Source organism: Gracilinanus agilis, chromosome 1 (genome assembly GCF_016433145.1).
Source record: "Gracilinanus agilis isolate LMUSP501 chromosome 1, AgileGrace, whole genome shotgun sequence".
Taxonomy (NCBI): Eukaryota; Metazoa; Chordata; class Mammalia; order Didelphimorphia; family Didelphidae; genus Gracilinanus; species Gracilinanus agilis.
Window position 1 is genome coordinate 86,537,950 of NC_058130.1, and position 13,109 is coordinate 86,551,058.

General features: G+C 44.4%; 1 protein-coding gene across 1 annotated transcript in view; it reads right to left on the reverse strand.

The window, feature by feature from the left end:
• The window catches only part of DNAH1 (dynein axonemal heavy chain 1), a 139,761-nt gene that overhangs the window by 57,356 nt on the left and 69,296 nt on the right, over positions 1-13,109 (reverse strand). The window contains exons 28-37 of the mRNA XM_044676631.1: positions 12,563-12,676; positions 12,098-12,247; positions 9,625-9,711; positions 9,301-9,487; positions 7,613-7,704; positions 6,647-6,801; positions 6,174-6,351; positions 5,145-5,339; positions 4,078-4,197; positions 279-437 (exon numbers count right to left, since the gene is read on the reverse strand). Coding sequence (XP_044532566.1) covers positions 279-437; positions 4,078-4,197; positions 5,145-5,339; positions 6,174-6,351; positions 6,647-6,801; positions 7,613-7,704; positions 9,301-9,487; positions 9,625-9,711; positions 12,098-12,247; positions 12,563-12,676 — 1,437 coding nt within the window. The remainder of the gene's footprint in view (positions 1-278; positions 438-4,077; positions 4,198-5,144; positions 5,340-6,173; positions 6,352-6,646; positions 6,802-7,612; positions 7,705-9,300; positions 9,488-9,624; positions 9,712-12,097; positions 12,248-12,562; positions 12,677-13,109) is intronic.

Consider the following 13,109-nt stretch of genomic DNA (forward strand, 5'->3'; position numbering starts at 1 on the left):
TACCACCACTGACAATGGCCACAGAGGGGCAGGTAAGCCCAAGAGTCTCCACAGCCATCGTTCTTATGGAGATGGGACTTGGCAATTGCTTCTCCCTGGGCTGCAGCCCCCATCTCAGCAGCCATAGCTACTGCCCTTGGCCTGCCAAATGGCTCAATATCAGAAAGAGTTCTGGTTTTATTAGAGGGAATAAGATTAGAGAAGACGTCTCATCATGTGTCTTCACCATGGCATCCTAAGTGGTCCAAGTGTGTTTGGGGTAGGGCCTCACTGCTCACCTCCTCCAAATCCATCTTTTTCCTGAGCCACAAACTGAAGGCCGCACGGCTTTTGGCATCTCCTGTGGCTCCCACACTCCATACCAGGGAGAAAATGAACCAAGGCTCCACCAACTCCCGGACTCGAACCAGCTTCTCATGGGGAATTTTCTTGGCACCCTGAGGAGCCAGGAAATTGGAGGTGCTTAGCATGTAAGAGACACACAGCTCAGGATGTCACCCCACATAGGGACCAGCATAAGATGTATATGTACCCTACATGTAACACATGCATAGCTCAAACTGTGGCACAATCTATGCAGTTGAAAGACAAAATAAGGTAAAGTCCTTGTCTCACTTCAACTCCAATAATCAGTTCATTTTTTGACTTTCCAGATTCAGATTTATTCTGCAACTAACTCACAATGTAACCTTGGGGCAATCCCTCCATCCTCTGTAAAAAGATTATATTATCACTAAGATTCCTCCTCCCTCTGACACTCCAGGTAAAAAATTTCAATTGTATGTTCTACAAGTCATGGATATGAAATAACCATTTCCTAACCTTGGCCAAAGCTCATGCATAGAGAAAAAATAATCCCCAAAATGTGGGTAATTAAGTATACTCATGTTTAGCTGAAAATGTAATTGTGAAGTTTATAACTGTTAAGCAAAAATTAAGAGACATGCTGGCTAAAGAATGGCATGCCAAGAGAGGCATAAATGTTTGAACTAAGTTGGGGGAGGTTCAGCAGAGACTGAAAAACTGGGGATCAGAAAGAAGGTTGATTGGATCCTGGATTTGGGGAAGCAGGAAACTTTTAGAAAAAGATCAAGGGGGCAGCTGGGTAGCTCAGTGGATTGAGAGCCAGGCCTAGAGATGGGAGGTCCTAGGTTCAAATCAGACCTCAGATACTACCCAGCTGTGTGACCCTGGGCAAGTCACTTGACCCCCATTGCCAAAAAAAAAAAAAAAAAAAAAAAAAGAATCCTTCAGGGCAGCTGGGTAGCTCAGTGGATTGAGAATCAGGCCTAGAGACGGGAGGTCCTGGGTTCAAATCTGGCCTCAGACACTTCCCGGCTATGTGACCCTGGGCAAGTCACTTGACCCCCATTGCCTACCCTTACCACTCTTCTAACTAGGAGCCAATACACAAAACTTAAGGGTTTAAAAAAAATTAAAAATTAAAAAAAAAAAAAAGATCAAGAATCAAGAAGCAGTCATTAAGGAAATCCAAGGAAGCACTGAAAGTCCTTGAAAGGAAATACTCATAGAGGACTCATGGAATCCTGGGGGGTGTCAGGATGAAGACCCCCAAGAAGGTGGCTTGCCCTCAAGCTCAAGACCCAGAGATATCATACAGAAAGAACTGAACGACAGAAGACTCAACTGTTATGCTCAACTGTGTCAAGCCAGACCAGATAACTAGACTGTATTTATATAACAGAAGCATGAACCTGAAAGTGTTAAAAGTGCTTCTGGTAAGACTTCTCATGGAAGTCAGATATTTCTGCCTCCTTACTGACTAAGTATGGGCTATTCACATGAAATTTTATAGAAGAAATACTAAATGGGGCAATTGGGTGACTCGGTGGATAGAGAGCCAGGCTGGGACACAGAAGGTGCTGGGTTAAAAATCTGGTCTTAAGACACCTCCTAGCTGTGTGAGCCTAGGCAAATCACTTAACCCCCATTGCCTAGTTCTTTCCACTCTTCTGCCTTAGAATTGATACTTAGTTTTGATTCCTAGACAGAAAGCCAAAAAAAAAAAAAAAGAAGAAAAAATAGTAAAGGAAAGAAGAAAGGATATGGTCCCATTCTTAAAATTTTTTATTCTCAACCATTAAAAAAAGGCTATTTTCATATAGAGAAGACACAAAAAACATTCTTTGAAATGGTAAATCTCCGTAATTTCTGCTTGGTTTTTAAATACAGAGATGTAATACATTACACATATTACTGCCAACACTCTCTTGCCTGTCTGTTTTCCTTTCAGTTTTCTGCAGTGTTTTGTTTTGTTTTTGAAATGTTACAATGATCAAGAGAAAGGAAGAGGAAAAAATAACTTGTGAAAAATAAGCACAGCCCAGCAAAAGGAATCTACACAGCAGCTACATCCATCCCATCTGTCAGGTGGTGACTGGCAGGCTAAGTTATGAGTCCTCTGGAAATATGGATGGTCATGGTTGGGCACTGACCAGAATTCTTAAGTCATCTAAAGCCGTTTTTCTTTCTGCTGTTGGCCTGGTACAAATTGTTCTGCTCCTGAAAATCCCAAATCTACATGGGATTTTCTAGTCATCTCTTCATTTCTTATGGTGCAATAACATTTCTTTCCCTTCTCATGTATATAACACAAGTTGTTCAGCCATTCCCCTAGTGTCCAAAAGGCAATGTGAGGCATCCCCTTCAGGTTCTGAATCTTTTCTGTTCTTCCCTTTCCCCCTCCCCCCTTCATCCTCCCTTTAGTATCCAGAAGTTTATTCTGCTTATGATCATTCCCTTCCAGGTATTATCCTCTCCTTCTCTGCTTGTTTCACTGTTATGTTTGACGTAATTCTAAGCCAAACTATTTTTGTGCATATTCAACTCTCTTCATGAGGCTATATTCATGATGCCCATTTCTCTCAACCCTTCTATGAAGTTTGCATATTCATTTTATAAACCCCCAATTATGAGAAATAGCCAGTTCCTCCACCTTCCTTCCTTATACTCACCTTTCTCTTTCCTCTCTTAAAACCCTCAGAACAGAACCAATCTATCCCTGTTTTCCTCTGTTTTACTTATTTAACTCCTTCAATTCCCCTTAAAGATATGGTTCTAAAGGGAAATTTGTTTCTTCTCCCTCTTCCTTCAACTCCCTTACAGCTGCTTGAAAAAATTTATCTTTCCTTTCTATGACTTCATGTTTGCATTTGAGTTCCTATTCAGGTCTTTCCATCAGAAATGCTTGAAAATCCAATATTCCATCATAAGTCTATTTCTTCCCCTAGAGGATAATGCTCAGTTCTGCAGGCAAGTTATTCTTAGATTGTAAGCCTATAATTTTTGCCTCTTGAGATACTGTATTACAAGATCTCCTCTCATTTACAGTAAAGCTGGCAAGTCTTGCATGACCCTGACTGTGGTTCCTCGGCACTTGAATTCCTTTCTGGATGTTTGCAGCATTTTTTCTTTGATATGGGAACCCTGGATTTTGACTATAACATTCCTTGGATTTTGCCTTTTGGGGTTCCTTTCAGGAAGTTATTGCTATATTCTTGAATTCATTTACTAATAGTTACTAAGACAACACATATTTCTGCTGCAAGTTAAGAGGTGGGAGTCCCATGGTTGTTGGGGTGTGGAGGCAAAGCAGACAGAAATAATTCTTCTTTCAGATTATTTTCACTGATAAAATGGAATCAGTTTCTGATGTTGAACCATCTGAAAGTTCCAAGGGCACTTTCAATCTTTCTATCTTTCCTTTGTCCTAGGAGGTAGTTTTCATTTATTGTTATTAATTGGTTTTTTAAATTAATATTGAAATGTAGTATGTAGGCTTCTTAATCATAATTTTCGGGGAATCTGATGATTTTTTTAAACCCTTGTACTTCGGTGTATTGTCTCATAGGTAAGGGTTTAAAAAAAAAAGAAAAAAGGCATTAACAACACATTTTAAAAATAAAAAATAAAAAAATCTTATGTGATACTGTTATCTTATAACCTACACTTAACCTTTAGTGGACTGGGTGGATGGGTGGATGGCTTCTATTTCTCCTACTTTGTGGCTAGAAGAGCTAAGCTGTGGGATGGGAGGCCAGGAGCCAGTCTTCCTACCTCTTTGGGCACAAATGGACTGAAGAAGCAGTCCATGATCTTGAGCAGGCTCATGGTCAGGTTGCTGTTTGTAGAAGCAATCACTTCTTTCACTGTTTCTCGGACAAACTGGATAGATTCCTGGAAAAGGCCAAGTTGAAAAGCCAGGCTAAGGCCTGTGCCTTGTACAGGGAAGTAGCATTTCTGGAATTTTCTAATTCTGTCTCCTGAATTGTAGCCCACCCTCTTTTCCCATGTCAATGAATGTCCATCAAGTCAATCAGTCAACAAGCATTTAGTAAGTACCAGCTATACTCCAAATACCATGATAAGTGCTAATGGGTTCAAAGAAAGTCAAGAACATGGTCTTTGTTCTTAAGACATTCACTCTCTAGGAGGCGAGAACACACTAGTGATGGTGAACCTTTTAGAGATGGAGTGCTGGACCCTGCCCAGACCAAGTGCCATGCCCACTCCTCCTCGCCCCTCAGCCCTCCTTACCTCAGACAGGGGAGGGAGGAAGTGCTCCCATTGGGCTGTTGGGTAGAAGGGGATGGGTAGAGTGAGGAATGTCCTCAGGTGCATGGAAAGGGGTAGGAGAATAGCTCTGCCCCAGTCCCTTTGGCTTTCTAGTAACAAGCTCTGGTGGACAAAGGCAGGTGTGCCCACAGAGAGGGCTCTGTGTGCCCTTTTGGCACATGTGCCATAGGTTCACCACCACTGATCTATATAGTACAAATGGCAAGTGATCTCAGAGGGAAGGCACTAGTATTTAGGGGTCTAGAGAGATTTCTTCCTAGGTGTATGACCCTGGGCAAGTCACTTAACTTTTACTGCCTAGCCCTTACCACCCTTCAGCCTTGGAATCAATACATTGGTATAGATTCTAAGACAGAAGGTAAGGGTTTTAAAAAAGAAGTAGCCACCAGAGAAGCTACAAGGTAGAGTGTGGGAGTTGTGGAAACAGGAGAGAAAGTGTTATGTTTGAGGAATGCCAAGAAGGCCAATGTGGGCATCCTGTTCTTGGAGTGATGGGTGCTATTCTAGAGGGTGCAGAGGCTGACCATGTCCTGAGTGTCCTCACTCACCTCCAGAAACTTCTCGAACAGGCTCGCATACTTCTCCTTGAAAGGCAAAATGATGCCAGGGATCTTCCTCAGCCAGCATTCAGTAAAGGGCATGATTCCTAGGATGCTGGGCTCCAGGTAAACCATGCCACAGCGGGATACAGTGGCAGGAGAGGCAACCGCCAGGTCCTGGACTTCAAACATCATGGTCATTGGCTAAAAACAACAAATTTAAAAAAAAATCCTGACACAAGAGTGTTTTCCCTGGGACCTCCAAACAGCTCTAAGGAGAGACTCTGTGCTCAGTGACAGAGTGGGTATAGGAAGAAGGAAGAAGCTGGCAGAAGACTACAGAAACATCAGAAATGGAGGCAGGCACTGGCAGAACTAGGCCTGGTTTGGAAGTGTATAGGATTTTGGAGACCTTAGAGATAATCTAGTCAAATCCAGCTTTCCCTCAGATTATAGAAATGGAAGCCCAGAAGGGATAAGTGGATTACCTAAGGAAAACTAGACTTCCAGCTGAGGTCTTCTAACTTCAAATTGCACCAGGACCATCTCCTAATTGGGAGACCTGACATATGTAAGAATTTCATGTTGGGTACCTTTGGCCTCTGGGCCTTAGCTTCCTCATCTGTGAAATAGGAATAATCTCCCCCATATACCCATTCACTCTGTTCCAGCTTTCAGAGTACTTTTCCATGAAGTCTAGCAGGTTAAAGCCTAGAGACTGCTATAAATTAACTAGGAACATGAAGAGAGAACAGTCTTCTTGTGGTGACACCTAGGGGATGTTCTTGGCCATGCTGACTTGGGGCAACATCATATGCCTGCCTAGTCCTGCTGCGCTGCCCCAGGAGTCTTGGACAAGCCAGACTACGGACAGGAAAGGAGTGAAGGAGAAAAGGAAACTGCTCCTCAGAGAGAGGTGTTACTGGGGACCCGTGCTGGCCCCAAGGTGGGAGTGTCTATGAGCCTCAGCTCAGAGCCCCTAGGCATAGGGGGCAACATAGGGGACCCCTCCCAGGATGGCCTGGAAGACAAAGACACCTCAGTGAGTTTGATGATCTCCCCAGAGCTGAGGCACAGCTTCTTGTTGTCATCCAGCACCGTGTTCATGTTCTCAATCCAAACTGCATCCACGGGGCCATCAAACATATACCACTTCTTGTCGGTGTCTGAGGAAATGGCCCCAACCCGGATAAGGGAGGCAAAAATCCCATCGGTCCTGAAGAAAATGAGGAAGGATGGGAGGAGGGGTGGCAGGGGGAGGTGGTTGAGAAAGATAGAAATGGGAAATCAGAGACTAGATGTTGTATGGCCGTAGCTACCAAGATAGAGGAGGACCAGAAGAACTAGGTGGCCAGGGGTCAGACAGAGCAAGCCAGGAGCCTGGGGTCAGCTGCTCAGGACCTTTACAAGGGGCTCTAGTTTGCTGAGAGACACAAGTTCCAGAGAGAGCTCAGCTGCTCCTTTATAGCTTCCCCAAACCCCCAGGCAGGACTGAAGGGCCCAAACTTTACCATTCATGCGTTAATAGGTCAAACTCCCCGTAAAGCTGGCCCATGGTGATGGACTTGGGGTTGAGGACAAAGTAGTGGACAGCTTCATATACACCACCACTGATGGAAGGCTGGCCTTTCAGAGAGGTCATCGCAGTTGCCAAGACCTTATAACACTGGTGAGACAGAGAGGAACAAAAAAGTCTGACTCTCAAGAGGCAGCAGATGCATGAGAAAAAATCTCAGGTTGGATCCCTCCTCTTCAGGGGACCTTAGGCAAGTCTCTTTCTCAAGAGGTCTCTGTTTCCCCATCAAGAGAAAGACAGAAAATCTCTGAGGGTCCTTTGTGCTCCTTGATCCTGACTCTGAAGAGCCAGGGTGGCATTGAGGCCTGGGAGGTTGCCGATCTGTGTCTAAGGAAACGTCCAGGGGCACTCTCACTCCCCCAGAAAGGTGTCCTTCCCTAAATTCATGCCATTCAGGCCCCAAGGCTGACATCTTGAGCCTGCACATGACTGCCTGCTGCTCTCTCTCTGGAACTTCATCAGCTCTGGTCTTTTCAGACCTCCTTTGTCTGAGGCAGTGCCAAGGTGTGTTTGCTGAGTAAGCCCATCTTGGCAGGATGTTGAGGACTCATTAGGTTCTTTCTGTCTGCAAGGGAGAAGCAAGCACCAGCACAACTATGATGGCTCCTTCCTCTTGCCAACCCTTGAGACCAAAGGTTTTCTTCTTGCTCATTGGAGATAGGTTGAAAGTGCCCACAAATAGTGTGAGAGGTGCTAGAGGCTCTGAGCCCTTGTTTCCAGACCCTTGGTCATTCCAGGACAACAGGAGATGGTTGTCCTTTTCTGAAGACAGAGCTGCCATCTGTGGTCAGGAAGTATGCTTGGGACAGGGGAACAGAACAGACTCTCTCCTCTTGCTCTCCCCAGCTCTCAGCCCAACCCAGGGAGCCATAGCCTACCTTGGTCATGAGACCATTCTTACCTTGGTCTTCCCTGAGCCTGCAGGCCCTACAAGCATGAGGCCATGGCGTACCACGGTGGTCTCATACAGTTGGATACACTTGGTTAGAAAGCCTGTAGGAAGAAGACAAGGGTCAGCTGGATTTGGAATCAAAGGATCTGGCTTGGATTCCTGGGGCATGACTCTGGGCAATCACATCCCCTGTTATTTTTAACAAGATTGGACTAGATCAAATCTAAGGTCTCTGAGAGCTCTAAATCTGTGATCTTTTGTCAATTAGCCTGCCACTATTGCACATATATAGGTTAAGTAGTATACAGAAGAGGAAGCTTTTCCAAAATAAATGTAAAGGACTGGAAACAATTTAAATATCCAAGAATTGGTAAATGGTGAAATGAACTCTGCCAATACCAACGTAGAATGCTCTAGAATCTATTCTAGAATGGGTCTCCCTCTAGAATATCTCACTTGGTGATCTCATCAGCTCACAAGGGCTACTCTCTCATTTCTAAACAGACAATTTCCAGATCTGTCCTAATCAGATGTTTTGCATGACTGTACATGTTATACCTTTATCAAATTGTTTACCTTCTCAATGGGGGGGAGGGAAAGATGGAGAGAATTTGGAACTCAAAATTTAAAAAAAAAATGTTATGAGGCAGCTGGATAGGTCAGTGAATAGAGAGCTAAGCCTAAAGATGGGAGGTCCTGGGTTCAAATCTAGCCTCAGACACTTCTTAGTTGTATGACCCTAGGCAAGTCACTTAACACTAATTGCCTAGTCCTTACCATTCTTCTGTCTTGGGACCAACTTTTTTTTTAAATTAATTAATTTAGAATATTTTTCCATGGTTACAGGAACCAATTCTTAGTATTAATTCTAAGACAGAAGTTATGGGTTTAAAGAAAAATGTTTAAAAACTATTTTTACACATGTAGTTAGAAAGAAACTTTTTAAAAAGAAAAAGAAAAACTTGGACTAAATATGCCTAATCAAGTAAACCAGACCAGATCTATCCTAATCTGCTTCCTGAGCTCTAGGCCTGAATTACAAACTAACTCTCTCCTTGTACAGGCATCTCAAATTCTATATTCCACAACAGAACTCATGATCCATCCCCAATATCTTTCCAACATTCCTATTCCCGTGGAGGGCACCATTCCCTTCTCGGTCCCACAGACTGAGGCACATGGTAGGCACAGTGGAAAGAGCACTGAGCCTGGAGTCAGGAAGACCCGTGTTCCAATCCGGACTCAAACACTTACCAGTTGGGTCACTTAAGCCATTTGTCTCCATTTTCTCAGCTGTAAAAGGGGAGTGTTGTTGTGAGGCTCAAATGAGATCGCCATTGTAAAGCCTGGCCTGTAGCAGGTGCTCCAGAAAGAACGGCTCTTACCAATCCCTTCCCTCCAAGCTTGCCTTCCATGGAAACTACATCCATCTTGTAGGCTTGCTTTTATTTGTGGGTTTTCTACCTCATCAGAATGGGAGCTTCTTGAGTAGAGGCTGTGTGTTTTTCCCTACTGTTTAGCACACAATAAACACATAATGCCATTCACAGTGACCAATAGGAGAACCATTCTTCCATGGAGACTGCCAGAGGTGTAGGACTGGGTGGCACAGAGACATGGTTATTTCCCCCTCCACTGCCCAAGAAAGGCCTGGAGCAGCTGCTTCTGGGAAGCAGGACCTCGGCCTTCACACTCACCATCCACATCTTTTAGATTGTCTTGCAAGCAGGCCTGGCGGATAGCTTGGTCCAGGATACCATAGTCTATCCTCTCTTCTCTGATGTTGGGGAACAAGTCAGATACGATGCCTGCAAAGAGCTTGAGGTCATCCTGTAGGAACTTGGGCACATTCACATCCCGAATGGCCTGGAGGCAGATCAGTTCCTACAAGGATACAGGAACAGGTTTCTTCTGGGAGTCCCTGTCTGCTCTTTGGCTTTCTCTTGGGTGGTTTTCCCAGTGGAATTCTTCCAAATGGAAGAGAACTTGTGGGGGAGGCACCCCATATCACTGGCATTTACCTCATTCATAGTTGGGTTCTCCCGTTTCAGATTGCCAGCTGCAGAGATAACAGTCTTCACAGCTCTCATCCCAAAGTCATAATGATCCTGTTAGCACCAAGGAGAAGGAACCACACTGAACCTTGAAGACATCTTATGGTCATTGAAAAACAAGCAGCTAATTGACTTTATCTTAGCACCACAGATCATCAAGTCTAACCCCTCTCTTTCCCAAGGTCTGAATCCTCTCTGCCATTTAGGAAATGGGCAACCTTGGCCCAATCATTTCCCTCCCTGAGTTTCTAATTCTTCATATGTAAAATTAGCAGAGGAGTACTTGCGTGACCTAACTTGCATATTCTAGTTGGCCAGAGGAGACAAACTTCAGGTCTAATGAGGAATCTGTTAAAGCCCAATTGAAATATCTCCTCCTCTAGGAAGCCTTTCCTGCTCTCAGTCTTCACACAACATTTTGCAAGAGTGCTTTTATTCACTTATCATGTGATATGTATTAATATTATTTGAGTCATCTGTCTAATCCATTCAGGTGTCTTATTCCTAGACTGTGATCTCCAGGAGGACAGGGACCATGTTTTATCAAAACTTTGTGTTTCCCTCAGTGCTCTGCACACAATAGATTCTTTTTTTAAAATTTAGAGTATTTCTCCATGGTTACATGATTCATGATCTTTCCCACCCCTCTTCCCTCCCCGCTCCTAGAACTGACAAGTAATTCTACTGACTCACACATTTCACACTGCAGGTTCTTGATAAATGCTTGTTGAATTGGAATTTTCTTTTTCTTTTTTTTCACTTTTAATGGTCTGTTATTTGGCCTAGCTCAGAAATCCCTGGAGAAGTCCACTTGGGGAACTGCCTCCATTCATTAGAAAAAGGTTCCAGTCCTTTTCTCTATTACTCTGATGGTGTCACAAGGCGTAGCTACAGAGAATCAGACCTGGAGTCCATAATGACCTCGGGGAGAAGGTGAGGAAGGAATCCAAGTTCAAGTAAGGGTATGGAGATCACTAGGCCCAGGATTCCTGTAGATACAGGAAAGTCATCCTCCTATAGCGCACTCAGTAAGTGGTCTTAATTCAACCTTGACTAAAATTTACATGGTCAATGGATATAGTTTTCAGAAAAATAAATGCAAGGGATTTATCATGTGGGAAATGTTTCAGATTACTCATAATTTGCAAAAAAAAAATGCAAAGAAAACTAATTCTGAGGTTTCATCTCACACTATCCAATTGTCAAAGATGATTTTTTAAAAATGTTGCAGGGGTTGTTGGGGGATAGAGTGCATGAAGAGACTGTTGGTAGAGCTTTGATTGAGTCCAAGCATTTCTTAAAACAATTTGGAATGATGCTGTAACTTTTATACTTTAACTTTTAACTTTATCGTTTAACTTTTCATACCCTTGGACCTGGCAATCCCACAGCTGGGAATATAACCCAAGGAAACAGAAAACGAAACTAAAAGTCCCATATAAAACAAATATTCATAAAAATGCTCTCTGCAGTAGCGAAAAACTAGAAGCAAAGTAAGTAGGTGCCCATTGATGGGGGGAGGGCTGACAATTTTTGGTCTATGAATGTGATAGAATACTGGTGCATCAAAAGAAATGGCAAATGACGAAAAGGTAAGAAAGAAATAAGACTTGAATGAAGAAAGGAGAGCCAAGAGAACAAATACGCACAGTGACTAAAATAATGTATGAAGCCAAAATCAAAAGGCAGTTACACTTTTCAGAATAAGTGCAAGAAACAATCTTGGTTCCAGGGAAAAGAAAATAAAACACCCATCTTTTCTCTCAGGAGGAAGGTGACGGACAACAAGGGCGGAATATTGCATATGCTTTCAGACTTGGGTGCTTTGTCAGCTTTGTTCATTGTTTTTCTTCCTTATAAAGAAGGGTTCAGGACAAGGGGGTTACAGAGGAGAGAGGCAGAATATATCAGGAAATAACTGATTTTTTTAAAATTCCAATTTTTATTAAGCCCTTACCTTCTGCCTTAGAATCAGTACTATGTATTGGTTCCAAGGCAGAAGAGGGGTAAGGGCAATGGGGGCTGAGTGACTTGCCCAGGGTCACCCAGCTAGGCAGTGTCTGAGGCCAGTTTTGAACCTAGGACTTCCCCTCTCTGGGCCTGACTCTCCATCCACTGAGCCACCCAGTGGCCCCCTTCAATTTTTAAAAACTGGAAAAAAAGGAAAAAAGAAACAGAGCCAGAAGACATATCAACTGGGCATTCAAACACTGTCTTATCTTGAGACTCTGTACCTATAATGTACATACCTGTATATGAAAGTGCATTTTTGTATTTTGCACCTGTGCCTGAGGTTTATTTTGCAAAAGATACACTCCGGGAGAGAGGACCAGGTATTGCCTTTTGGAAGGGCCGCCCTGCTCATCCTCAGCTCCGGCTCTGGCCTCCTCTTTGGGGCAGAACAGCCTTGGCTCTTGGGACAGGGGAGGGAGGCACTTGCCTGAGAGCTAAGCTGCTCTGAGGATAGCTTGAACGTCGTGGTGATCTTCTTGGCCAGGACTTTGGCATCGCTGAACCCAAAGGAGTAGAGGGAGATCTCTGCGATCATGGTGTAGTCTGGAACCATCATGGCCACCGGTCGGAAGAGAGCCTGAGGAAACCCAGAGTGGAGCCATACTGGTCACTGACCTCCTTCCCTCCATGCCTCTCTCTCATCCAGCAAGGCTCACCACACAAAGGACCCCAAACGAGCCAATCCACAACATGTATTAAGCACCGTCCAGGCCTGGGGCCACAGAATACCATGGACAGTGCCCAGGCTCACAAAGAGGGCATTCTGATGGAGGAGAAGGTGGCACTTGAATGGGGGCTTGTTCTCTGTAATAACAGATTAAAGACCAGCGCCCAGGCCCACCGGTCCCCACAGCCTTGGGGAGGCCGGCCTTCTGGTCTCGGCAGTACTGACCTTCAAGTTGTCAGGTAACTCAGTGCGTCCAGCATAGCCTGGGTTCATGGTGATGAATACAGCACACGAGGGAACAAGTGGAATTTCAACTCCTTCAAACATAAAACGATCAACCTGCAAAAAGGCCATGCTGCTGGAGCTGGGGGGCGAAGAACCACTGCAGAGAAGCCTACTAGCCTCCCCAGGACTGGCCTGGCAAGTGACCTCCCCGGGATATCGTCCCACTTTCTATGGGATGACCTCTTCTGAAGAGCCCAGGAGTCACTGAGCAACTTCAGTGCTTCTAGGCTAATACAGAAGCTCCCACTCCACAGAGGTCCAGAGCTAGGAGCCCCTTTAAGCAGGAATCTGTCTAAGGATCAGCTGTTGCTTGGCCTCTCTGGCTGCCCCCTGGCTCTGCACTGGACACGGGAGGGGCTCAACAACTGTCTGCAGAATGAGCAAATGAACTAACATACCAGATTTCCTGTTTAAACGCTTTTTAGGGACATTTTCATTGGAGGAGAGAGAGAGAGAGAGAGAAAGAGAGAGAGAGAGAGAGAGAGAG